This window comes from Propithecus coquereli, unplaced genomic scaffold, assembly GCF_000956105.1.
Source record: "Propithecus coquereli isolate 6110/MARCELLA unplaced genomic scaffold, Pcoq_1.0 Scaffold117, whole genome shotgun sequence".
Classification (NCBI taxonomy): Eukaryota; Metazoa; Chordata; class Mammalia; order Primates; family Indriidae; genus Propithecus; species Propithecus coquereli.
The window spans coordinates 4,280,474-4,293,333 of NW_012135747.1; the positions used below are offsets into that span (position 1 = coordinate 4,280,474).

At 36.1% G+C, this 12,860-nt stretch overlaps 1 protein-coding gene across 1 annotated transcript in view; it reads left to right on the forward strand.

Annotated features, from left to right (window-relative positions):
* Positions 1–12,860, forward strand: part of CTNNA3 (catenin (cadherin-associated protein), alpha 3) — a 2,098,639-nt gene that overhangs the window by 1,468,729 nt on the left and 617,050 nt on the right. Inside the window, exons 12-13 of the mRNA XM_012658580.1 lie at positions 7,722–7,730; positions 9,990–10,146. Of these exons, the coding sequence (XP_012514034.1) occupies positions 7,722–7,730; positions 9,990–10,146 (166 nt within the window). The remainder of the gene's footprint in view (positions 1–7,721; positions 7,731–9,989; positions 10,147–12,860) is intronic.

Genomic DNA, 12,860 nt, shown 5'->3' on the forward strand with positions numbered 1-12,860 from the left:
AAATGTTTGTACCCTCATAATATTCTGAAATTTAAAAAAAGGCAGAGTTTAAATAAAATATTACAGTGGAATATGTGTTCATTTTATCATTTCAGAAGATAGGTACCTTTTATTAAAAAAATATACTGTTTGGTTGTGGTGGGTCAAGCTGTGTGGGAGTTAAAGCACACACAATTTTGAGGACATTCTTTAAGAAAAATGAATATTTAGAATGCAAAAATAAATAACATTTACTAATTTTAAAATGCTGACAAATATCAAAATATGCATCACACAATCCAGAAAAATGATAGGACTTTTGTATAAATTATCTATTGGATGCACTCCCATGAAATTTCTTTTTTCTTTTCATTACTTTCATTTTTTCTTCTTTCTGTTTTTCTTCCTTTTTCCCCCGCACACTATTAATCACCTCTAAAATAACTATTTTGTTACTATCACTTTCTATAAAGAAGGCAGGAAAGTAATTTGATCTTTGTTTTAGCATAGTTGGGGGTGTTGGAGGAAGGAGAGCACATATAATTAGGAAAGAGAAAGGGTTTATTATAATACTATGTCAATACCACAAGTATGAAGGTAGTGAAAGGCATATAGGGAGGTGACCATAAACCACTTAAAATTACCTACTAAACCCAAGCTAAATGTACCCTCAATTCAATTTCCCCTTAGCTGGACACCAAAATACTGTGGGATGTTTTACACAACAAATGGCCATGTGAACACATTTCTAGGGCCTCTCTTGGGATCTTAGAAAGGGTATCTACAAGTGAAAGGCCCTGAAATACAAGCTTCTGATTCCTGAAGGGAAACAAAGAAAACCTCGAGACAGTCTGAAAATCCCGAATATTCTGAACCTAGTTTAGAGGTTTGAGAATTTCCTGAGGCAAATGAGTAAAGGATGTAATAAAAATAATCTTATTTAATATAAAAATATGAGGCGCCTTAACCTAAGGCATGCTGAGGCCCTGGCCACATATATACCAATACAAATGGTGGGAAACTTGAAGAAGATACATATGGGATCTGGTGAAACTAACTAAGCCGGCATTTGCCGGCACTGCCACAGAACCCAATGTCTTAACAGGAGCTGGTTTGGACAGGCCTCTATGAGGAAGGAGAAATGAGGATCAAACACAGCCTTTAACAGTGAGCATAGGCAGGGAATGTAGTTAGAATAACAGAAGCCAGATTCAAAGAGGAAGTGGCTGACAAGAGCTTTCAGGAAGTCATGGGCTTCCGTGTACTACTCCTATAGTCTCAATCATCTCCTTTGCCCTTCTTTCTTGCTTGACAAAATGCAACTCAAAAAAAAAAAAAAAACACAAAAAAACAAAAAAAACCCCCGCTTTTTGTAGGTATCCAAATTGGAAATGAAGAAGTAAAATGGTCATTGTTCATGGCTGAGCTAATCTTATATTTAGAAAATCTTAATGATTACACACAAAAAAAATCTTAAAGCTAATAAATGAATTCAGCAGTATACAAAACCAACACACAAAAATCAGTTGTGTTTTTATACCCCAACAACAAGCAATTCGTAAAGGGAATTGAGAAATTAATTTCATTTGCAATAGCATCATAAAGAATAAAATGCTTAGAAAAAAATTTAACAAAGAAGGTGAAAACTTTTACACTGAAAACTATGAAACATTGCTGTAAAAAATTAAATAAGAAATAAAAAATGGAAAGACATTCTATTTTCATGGGTTAGAAAATTTAATATTACTAACATAATACTACCCAAAGCACTCTACCAATTCAGTGTAATCCCTATCAAAATGCAAACAATAACAATGTAGTTTGCAGATACAGGGAAAACAAAGCCTAAGTTTCATGTGGCATATCAAGGCACCTTGAATAGCCAAAATAATCTTGAAAAATACAAAGGAAGTTGGATGACTTATACTTCCTAATTTCAAAACTTATTATTACAAATTGTACTGATCAAATCTTTGAGCTACTGGCATAAAGACAGACATGTAGATCAATGGAATAGGATAGATATCCCAGAAATAGACCCTTGTATATATGACCAAGCAATTTTTATAAGGCTTCCTGGACCATTCTATGGGTAAAGGACAATCTGTTCAACAAATGGTACTGGGAAAACTGGATATCTATATGCAAAAGAATGAAGTTGGTCCCTTACCTTGCACCATATACAAAAATTAACTCAAAATGGATCAAAGGCTTAAACATAGCAGCTAAAAATATAGAACTCTTAGAAAGCAACATAGAGTAACACTACAATGCATTAGGTTTAGCAACAACTTCTTTCAAGTAACATCGAAAGTGCAGGAAACAAAACAAAAAACAAATCAATATGACTTCATCAAATTAAAAATTTTCGTACATCAGAGGACATTATTAAGAGTGAAAAGGTAACCCAAAGAAAGGGATAAAATATTTACAAATCATATATTTGGTGAAGGAATTAATATCCAGAATATATAAGGAACTCCAAAAATTCAACAACAGAAAACAAACAGCACAATTAAAAAATGGGCAAAAACTTAAATTGGCAATTCTCTGAAGAAGATAAATAAATAGTCAATAGCACATAAAAAGGTGTTCAACATCACTAATCATTAGTAAAATGCAAGTCAGAACTGCAATGAGATGCCACTTCATGCCGTTAGTATAGTTATTAGAAAAAAGAAGGAAAGGAAAAGGAAAAGGAAAGGGATAAAGGAAGGAAAGGAAGGAGGGAAGGAAGGGAGAGAGCAAGGAAGGAAGAAAAAGAAAGGGAAGGAAGGAAAGGAAGAAAGAACAGGATGTGAAGAAAAAGGAACACTTGTGTAATGCAGTTAGGAATATAAAATGGTACAGCCCCTATAAAAAATGGCATGACAATTCCACAAAAATTTAAACTTAAAATTATCATATAATCCAGCAATTCCACTTCTGGCTATATACCCAAAATAACTGAAAGCCAGGACTCAAACAGATAATTGTACAACAATGGTCATAACAGCATTATTCACATTAGCCAAAAGATGGAAATAGCCCAAATGTCCATTAAGCGATGGATAGATAAGCAAAATGTGGTATATACATACAGTGGAATATTATTCAGCTTTAAAAAGTAATGAAAGTCTGATGCATGCTGCAACATGAGTGAACCCTGAAATAAGCCCGACACAAAAGAACAAATATTGTATAATTCCACTTATAGGAGGAACACAAAATAGTCAAAATCAAAGAGAAAGTACAATAGATGTTACTAGGTACTGGAGGAAGAGGGAATGGGAAGTTACTGGTTAATGGGTACAGAATTTCAATTTGAGATGATAAAACGTTCTGGAGATGGATAATGATAACAGTTGCACAGAACGTGAATGTACTAAATGCCACTGAATTTTACACTTCTAAATGGTTAAAATAGTAAATTTTATGTATATTTTAACACAAAAAACACTTTTGTGTTTCTTCACACCAGGCATTGTAATGTTTCGTTCAGTGAAGCTCTTTTGGTTTTAATGATCATGTACTCTCTCATGGCATCATAAATTTTTATAACATTGCTGTAGAAGATAGCATGGCATGGCAGTTAAGAACATAAACTCTAGGTTGGGTTGACATTTTGTCCTTAACAACGATGTGACCTTGTCTGAAAATGGTGATAATGACGATGCCTACTTACTTCATTGTCTTGTTGTAAAAATTAAATAGGATAAAAAATTAGATAAGTTAATATGTAGAAAGTGCTTGGAAAGTGTATGGCACAAAGCAGGGACTTTGAATGTTAGTATTTATCATTATTATTATTTCTGTGGACTTTTAACCTGAAATAGGATACTGTTGAAAACAGTCTACTCTCAGCCCTTTTTTGTTCTATGAATATTGCTTCCTCTCTTTTGGTGCTTTTGACTTCTTTGCATATTGTTTCCATTCTCCTTTTGCCTGCCACTGGATTATTTTACTCTATGTGCTGTTTATGTTCCTTGCAACTTTGGCTTGCTGTAATTCCCTTGTGGCCTCAACTCCATCAACCCCCTCTGGCTCTGATTTTACTAGATGGCTTCTCTGTATACATATTTGAAGCTTTAGCCTCCATCACTGACTAGTGATTTCTTCACAAATTCTAGTTCAAAATTTCAAGATAGATTAAAACAGCTCAACCTTTTACATCAAGCCTCAAGAACAACAGCTAGCCAGCCTACAGGTTGACTGTTCTTGAATTGGGTACCTGCCTGTGACCGAAATAGTGTTGAAGAGGAGGAAAATGATACCAAACCTGGCTCCCTGTGGCTATCCTCTCAGTGTGGGCTGTAAGCAGAATAGTTTCTGTTGGGGAGAGTTTCTGAATATAGCAGTTACAAGATTAATGTATTTAGTATACCAAGAAGCAAAGATGAATAAGGCATAGTTCCTGTGAAGAAACTTATCATGTAGGAGCAGACATGTGTATGAACACCCATGCAATAGAATACCTAATATCTAGTTATATGGACAAAGTACTTTTAAAACACAAAGGAGAAGACAATTCAGTTTGTTGGGTATAGGGAATGGGATAGGCTTCATTGTGTTAGGTCTGTCTGGCTGTTTCCTTGGTCCCCCGGCTCCCAGTGTCAAGAGTGAGGACTGGTACCACCTTGAGCCGATGATGGAGTGATCACAGATACAGAGCAATTCCACACAGTTTATTATGGGAAAAAGAAAGAAGCTATACGAAGCGCAAGTGAAGAAGGAAACTACACAAAATGACACAAGGTGAAAATACATTCCAGAGAGAGAAGAACGGGTCAGTCTCCACAGTGGAAAAAGATGCCGAAGTCTGAGCACACTCTGTCTTTTACATGCTCACTAGTTTGTACCGCCATTCTCCTGGCAGAATTGGTTGCTGTTTCCCGCCTTTGGGTGATTGACAGGTTGTGGTTACGTAACAAGTTACGTAACAGGCCGGTTACGTAACAGTTTCCCTTTCTGTGCATGAGTCTTCCCCAGAATCCTTCATGAAAATTCCACCCATGTTATGTTAATTAGGTGGTAATGAGCCCCAGGTCAGTTAAAGGTCACCAAAAGCTCCTTACTGTGTATGTTCCCACCAGGGAATAGTTCCTAGCCACAATTTGGTCCTTAGCTACAATTCGGTTCTCCCTCTCCGCCCTTAGCTATTCCTTGCCACCTGTTTGTTTTCCTTTCCACCTAACAATACTACGTGGCGATACTTCCATTGGTTTGTTAGAAATAAATGTTTGCTGAGATGGGGTAGACCTGCTGCAGTCCCCAATCCCCAGTACCGGTCTGTGGCCTGTTAGGGACTAGGCACAGAGCTCCAGCGCCCCACCTTCCCCCAACTCCCCTATGGAAAAATTGTCTTCCAGGACACTTAGGTAACGGGCTGCACAGCAGGAGGTGAGCGGTGAGTCAGTGTACTTACAGCAGCTCTCCATCCCCATTGCTCGCATCATGGCCTGAGCTACGCCTGTCTGGCTCCCCACATTCCCCCTCCCTGTCCATGGAAAAATTGTCTTCCATGAAACCGGTACCTAATGCCAAAAAGGTAGAGCAGGGAAAGGAATAAAGCAAGGGCTAAAGCAGATTCAGTTGTAAGAGTACAGTCACAGAGGCATGAAGATGCGTGATGTGATCAGGAAGTGGACTGAAAACTGGCTGGAACAAAGGCCGAAATCAGGGGAATTATTTACAGCACAGAGAACTGCAGGGAAGGGCCAGCCTGTGGATGTTTTTAGACTGTGAATTAGTGAAAAGGAACTTGGATTTTGTTTTTAGTTAAGTGGGAGGTTATCAAAGGTAATCAGCAAGTAAGGGACGTGATCACTTCTGCATTTGAGAAAGAAAATGTGTTTGGAGGAAGGACAATGGCTTGGAGCAAATAGTGACTGGAAATAGGAAAGTATTTGAAAGCCCATTAAAATAATCCAGTTAAGATATAATAAAGCCCAAACTTAGAGATATTCTTTCAAAGGCGATTGTCAAGATCGAGGGGGATTCTGACATGTACACATCTCTACCATAATCTTAAAAAAAATAATAAAATGCCTCAGAAAATAACATAACTCATTTCAAATTCTTTAGTTATGCATGAGGATTTAAGAATAGTCTTTATATATATATATATATATATATATATATAGCTAAAATGCTAGGAGTCTGACATGGGCATGAAGATTTCTTCTGCCTTACAGTGGGTTGGAAAAATTCTTCTGAACTGAATCTGCTTTTAGATTTAAGCTAAATATCAGGAAAGTCAAGTAGGGTAAAGCTTTCTCATAGTGTGCAGTGCTGAATCAGATAAATTGGATCAGTGGCAGAGCTGAAAATGTTCTCACAAAATATAGCCTGTCTTATATCCATGACTCCATATCCCCACTGAAGGTTCTGCAGCAGTGCTTTAAAAGTATGTGTTGCTGCGAAGGCATAATTTCAGCCCAACCACATGTGTACTCAGTTGTCCAATTGCAGGAACAATGAAACACCAGAGACCAGAGCCTTTACAGTGTACACAAAGGTACATTGTAAGTTAATAGGTTAATAAAACTCTAAAACTGAAGTCAAAGAATACTACACCATATTTATTTCTAAAGTTAGTGTGTGTTTTCTTAAAATTTAATGTGTTCCTCTTTTATTAAAAAGAAATAAAAGAATATCAATGTAATATTTCCAAGCAACTAATTTCTCCTTTCCTCTACCTCCAATAATTTGTTGAAAGAAAGTCATTTAAGAAACAGCCTTTAGGTTACAAAGTAGAAAAACCTTCTTTTTATTGTTATCATATTTTGGTGAAATCTGAATCCTGTGTCCAACATTTTTTTATGCACATGACTTCTATTTTCCAAATTCAAAAGCCTTTTTTAGTCTTCATTATTCTGGACTCTCTTATAGCACTTGACCTTTTAAAAAGATTTTCTTCTTCATCTTCTGACCCTTTAATACCTGACTTTTCCATCTTCCTTGATTTCTTCTCTCATCTTTATCTCCACTTGATCTTTTCCTCCTGTATTCTTTCCTCCCATTCTCCATTGTATTCTCTTTATTCCAACTCTAATTACTATCCCTTCACCGACCATTCCTCAGGAATCTACAGCCATACCATCCTGAAAGTGCTTGATCTCCTCCAAACATTCCCCAGGAGGTAGAGTTAGGCTCTATCTTGCTGCTAGGTCTTTGCACACGTTATTACCTCTTTCTAAAAGGATATCATCACTGTTTATACAAATTTTTGCTTATTTTTCAGATTTTAGTCTTTTGAGACATCTTTCCTCATGAAGCTGAGTACCTCTCCCATGTGCTATAAAGCATTTTGTTCTTACCCTTATGATAGCCCCCACATGATGGCACTTATCATTATATTAATATATTGCAGTGATTCTGAATGAGGTCCCCAGACGAGTAGCATCAGTATCACCTAGGAACTTCTTAGCCATGCAAATTCTCAGGCCCCTCCCCAAATCAACTAAATCAGCAACTCTAGGGATGTAGCCAAGGAATCTGGGGTTTATTAAGCCTTCCAGGTGATTCTGATGTAGACTAAAGTTCAGGAACCATTGATATGTTGCAATTGTCTGGATTTTGGCTGATTCCCCTCCCAGACTTCGGGGTGTCTTAGAACAGAAACTGTGATGACAACTTTTTCATTATGATGTCACTAGTATCCTGTGCATAATATGATAATATCGATGCTACACATTAATATCTATATTAGAATGTTCATAGCAGCCCAATTCACAATTGCAAAGATGTGGAAACAACCGAAGTGCCCATCAGTACAAGAGTGGATTAATAAAATGTGGTATATGTATACCGTGGAGATTTACTCAGCCACAAAAAACAATGGTGATCTAGCATCTTTTGTATTATCCTGGATAGAGCTGGAGCCCATTCTACTAAGTGAAGTATCACAAGAATGGAAAGACAAGCACCACATGTACTTACCATCAAACTAGTATTAACTGATCAACACATATGTGCCCATATAGTAGTAACATGCATCGGGTGTCAGGCAGGTGAGGTTAGGGGAGGAGGAGATGGGTATATTCAACCTAATGGGTGTGGTGTGCCCCGTCTGGGGAATGGACATGCTTGAAGCTCTGGCCTGGGTGGGACAAAGGCAATATATGTGACCAAAATATTTGTACCCCCATAATATGCTGAAATAAAAAAATCAAAAGTGAAAAAAAAAAAGTTTCAATGTATGAACAAATGAAGAGTACAGGGATAACAACTTTAAAAAAAAATGAGCTCCAGTTCCACATCTCTGACGGCAAACTTTGTAATTTGTATGGAGAAACAGGAACCACTTCAAAGTCAACTTCTATAATAGGAAAGTTGGCATCTAATACCCCTCATCAACACTATTTTCCAAAACAACAGCACACATCTGCTTCTGCCACCCTGACTAATTTCGAACTCTCCAACTTGCCCTTTTTTAACAATACTGTAACCATTCTCCCTATTACTCATGGAAAAAAAACTTTAGCAATCATCTTTCTTTGAAGAATTATGAAGAATAACTTCATTTATTCTGAGTATGCAACTAAAACATATTCCCATAAAAAGTCTGAAAATTTCACACAAAAAAGAAAAAGCACTAGAAATTCCACCACCCAGAGAGAACTATTAATTGTTGTGTGAATTTGCCCTACTTTTATTTCTAGCATGTTTCTAGCATGTTTGTACATTTTTAGATGTAGAAATGGCATCCGATAAAGCTTAATGTTTTATACTCTGCTATTATTGCACTGTTGTGGATGTATTTCCATGTCCTTAAATAGTATTTTCCAAAGATTCCTTAGTGACTACCTGGTGTTCCTGGCAATAATCTTTGACCTAACCTCATCTTCCTTTAATTAGTTAAAAGTCCTGTCATGTCCTTTTCATTACCTCCCACATTGGAGTTCAGGTTCTTTGTCACTCCTATAACCTCTTGCAGTAGCTTCCTATGTTTGGCTGTGAAATTGATTCTTCTAAAATGTAGTTCTGAGAAAATTGTCCAGAAGGCAACATAGCTCTCCAGTGGCTTCCAGGAGCAGGATGGTCAAGGATTCCTGCTGGTCCCTTTTGCGTAGTGCAGGACTGATAGGACTCTAGATAGGACTGCTTACCCTTCTCACAGCATTTCCCTGTCTTGTCTTCTCTTGAATCTTGCCACTTCTCTGTCCCAAAATTCATTCCCGTCAGTGATTTTACTCAAATGTCTGCTTTAGTGCAAGGCGTTCCTAAAATTTCAAACCTCCTACCCTTCCCACCACTCTATTCCTTATCCTCCTTTTCTGTTCTATTTTTTCTCCTTAGTTCTCATAACCATCTAACAGACTATATATTTTACTTATTTAATATGCTATTCGCCTGCCACCCTCGACTGGAATATAACCTCCACAAAAGCAGTGATTTTTGCTTGTATCTTCTTCATTGCCATATCCCTTAAATCTTACAATGATTGATACATAAAAGACAGTCGGTTTATATTTGAAGTATTGAATGAATAAATGAATTAATTAACATCTACTGGTGACATTCTATAAGCCCTCAAAGAAGTCAAAGCTTTCATTCCAATGATTTGCATATAGTAGGCATTCACTACCTAATTGTGCAATGTCAATCCAAATGCCCTGTTAAAATATTGCTCTTCCCTGCCGAAGGTAATCGCTCTGCTGTCTAAAGCCTATTGACTGTTATTTGCTGTTATAACATTTATTGCATACTGAATTAAGTTATAGTTATTTATACCTTCCCCTTCCCATTGAGTAGTATACAAACTCCTTAAAGGCATACACCAATTATCTTTGTATCTCCTACAGTCTTTAGTGCAGTGACAATAAATAGTTTTGAAATTAATTATTGTCAAAAATAAAGCTAAATCATTACTGAAGCAAAGAGGAAGTTACACATTGAGGCATTTTACCATTTTCCCTATTGTTAAGGATGAATGTGTTCAGTCTTCAAAAGAAAAAAAATATCTGTCATCTGCACAATGGTAACTGTTCCCAAAGAGATAACTATGTAAACGTTCTACATCTTTACAGATTATTAATGCTGCACTTGCTTTGGCTGCAAGACCCAAAAGTCAAGTGGTCAAAAACACCATGGAAATGTACAAGCGCACATGGGAGAATCATATACATGTCCTCACCGAAGCAGTAGATGACATTACAAGCATTGATGACTTCCTTGCTGTATCTGGTATGTTTTTGATCTTTTAATTTGTATATTTGCTCTTGTCAGTTTTCTGAAATAGGATAATACTGAATATAATTCATTTCATGTAATATAAGGAGGCTTTTATTGGTGGGCTTTCTGGAAGCTAAGTAGTGTTATATAGTAGCATCAGTGGTCTACTCTGGGATTATGAGCCTCATGCCTTATAATCTTCACAATTCAACAATTTACTGTGTCTATAAAAGAAACTCCTATTCATGGGCAAAGCATAATAGAAAATAGTAGTTGGAAGTCTCAGACTTTTCTTGACTTTTCAAGTAAATAAACATTTTCCCTCTTCTAATAAACTTATATCTCTTGATTTCCCTGCACTTCCTTTCCAACCAAAATTTTCTCCACTTGGGAACAAATATTAATGGGAAACTTAATTGATTTGAGATATAATATGATAATTAAACTAATAGTATATGCATTTGATAGTGCTAATCTAAAGAAGCAAAGAAATAAGTATAAACATACCTCTGTCTCAGACAGGCTTGAGATTCCATGTGAAGCCTGGAATTATTCTCTCATCAGATTATTCTCTCATCCCAGATTTGAATGGCATCCCACAGGATTGTGCAAATACACTCATAAAGCCATATCCTCAGAAATGTAACTCAGGTTTTAATTATACTGTTGTAACAGCAAAGAACTAAGTACTTTATAGTCTTCTTTATTCTCTTAAAAAGTAAGCCTTTTCTTAAGGTGGGTTACATATTTTTTTCCTTTCTTTTTTTGTTGTGAGAGCTTTTCCTGGAATGTGATAATATTCTTTTTTTATAAAATGCAAATTATCATGAATATTTAAAACCATTTGTTAAAATATCCCTGATGTAGTTCAGCTTGACTTATTGAATTTATTTCTTTCATCTATGCATATGTGTATATATATATATACACACACACACAGAAACACACAGTCCCTCCCTAAAAACTAATTCCTGTTACCTAGTATATTTTCATGGTATACTAATATGTGAAAAGGAAATGTATGCTAATTAATTATTTTTAAATTATTTTATTTTTATAGAGTTGAAAACATAGAAAATGTGTGAGAGAAAATATTAATAGCCCTTGATTTCACTATTCAGGAATAATAGCAGCTGATATCTGATTTTTTTATATTTAGCATTGTTCTCTCTATATATTTATATTTTCAAATATTTGTGTCATGCCATATATATATATATGCACACATAAATTATTTGCCTTTTTACACATAACATTTGGCTGAATATTTCTGCATCATTGTATATTCTTCAAAAACTCATGAATTTATCTGTTCTCCTTTTGTTAGCATTTAGATAAAATGTAAATTTAATTATAAACAATGCTATGTTAAGTATATTTTTATCTATTTGGTGTATCCTTAGTATAGATTTTGCAATGCGAATTCAATCAATATCTTATATTGGAGCAGTCTCTTTTAATTTAATTGTTAAAGGCTAGGTTTTGTTTTGTAGTTGGTTTTGGTTACAAAGCCAAAGAAATTATTCACACCAATCAATGTAAAGGCCATTTAACACAGTAATACTGGCAGCACATAGGAGGAATCCTCTGGACAGACAAAAAGGGGAACAATAACTGGCCAAGCCTTGCATGATCAGAGCTGTGGGAGCCCTGGGATCCAGGTGCCTCACGAGTCCTCAAAGCAGGGGGAGTTCATGGCTTTCTTTTCAGTGTTGAATTAACCTAACCTTCTGAGTCTACTTTTTTTTTTTTTCTGGACAATTTTAGCAGTTGCGAGTAATAAAAAAACTAATATAAAAGTTGCTTAAATAAAAAAATCTTTTAATTATCTCCAGTACCTAGATGTTTGACATAGTTGGTTCTAGGTTACTAGTCCTAGCATATCAGAGGAGTTGAGTAGGGGAGGGGTATCTTATCACTAACATTATTTAGAATCATTAGTACAGGAGGATAATCAAAAGGGGACTGATAGTTAATGTGTTTAATTATTTTTAAATTCTCTACCTCTGCAGAGAAAACGCATCCCATTATTTCCTATATCCAGGGTGGACTGCTTCTCCTTTCTTGAGCTCTGGATGCCCTCGGTAGTAGTTCAAGGTTATTTATGATCTGTGTAGGCATCTCTGGATCCTATTGACCTTTTTTGTGGTTCCATCTTAAAGCATTACATCTCAAAGAATTACACAATATCACCTAAAAGATAAAGGAAAGGTTGCTGGCAGCTTTTACTTATCAAGGAGGAAATCTTTCCCAGATGCCTTCCATCAGAGTTTCTCTTACTCACCATAGGTCAGAACTTGGTCCCTTATCTATTACTGAGCCAATAAATGGCAAAAGAACATGAAATTTCCATGATGACTTTAGAAAGTTCTGATAAATGATTAACAACTGGCTGTGCACCAGAGTGATCCTAATTTGTAGTACCTGATGATTTCTATGGCATACATACTCCTACCTTGGCAGGTTTCAATCTACAGCATGATGTCACTGAACTGAGTTGTTAAGAAATGTGTAGAATCAGCTCTTGTGAGCTGGTAGAATATAAACAGGTCCTAGCAGAGCCCTAGGGGTTAGATCAGTCATAATTCATCCTGTTTGACTAGTGACTTACAACACAAACTCAGAGGCTTTTAGCAAAAAAGAAGGGAAAATGGCTATTGAACAATGAAGTGTGTTTGCCTAAAACATGGAGTACGTTCACCTGTTTGCTCAAGTTTTTGTTCTTC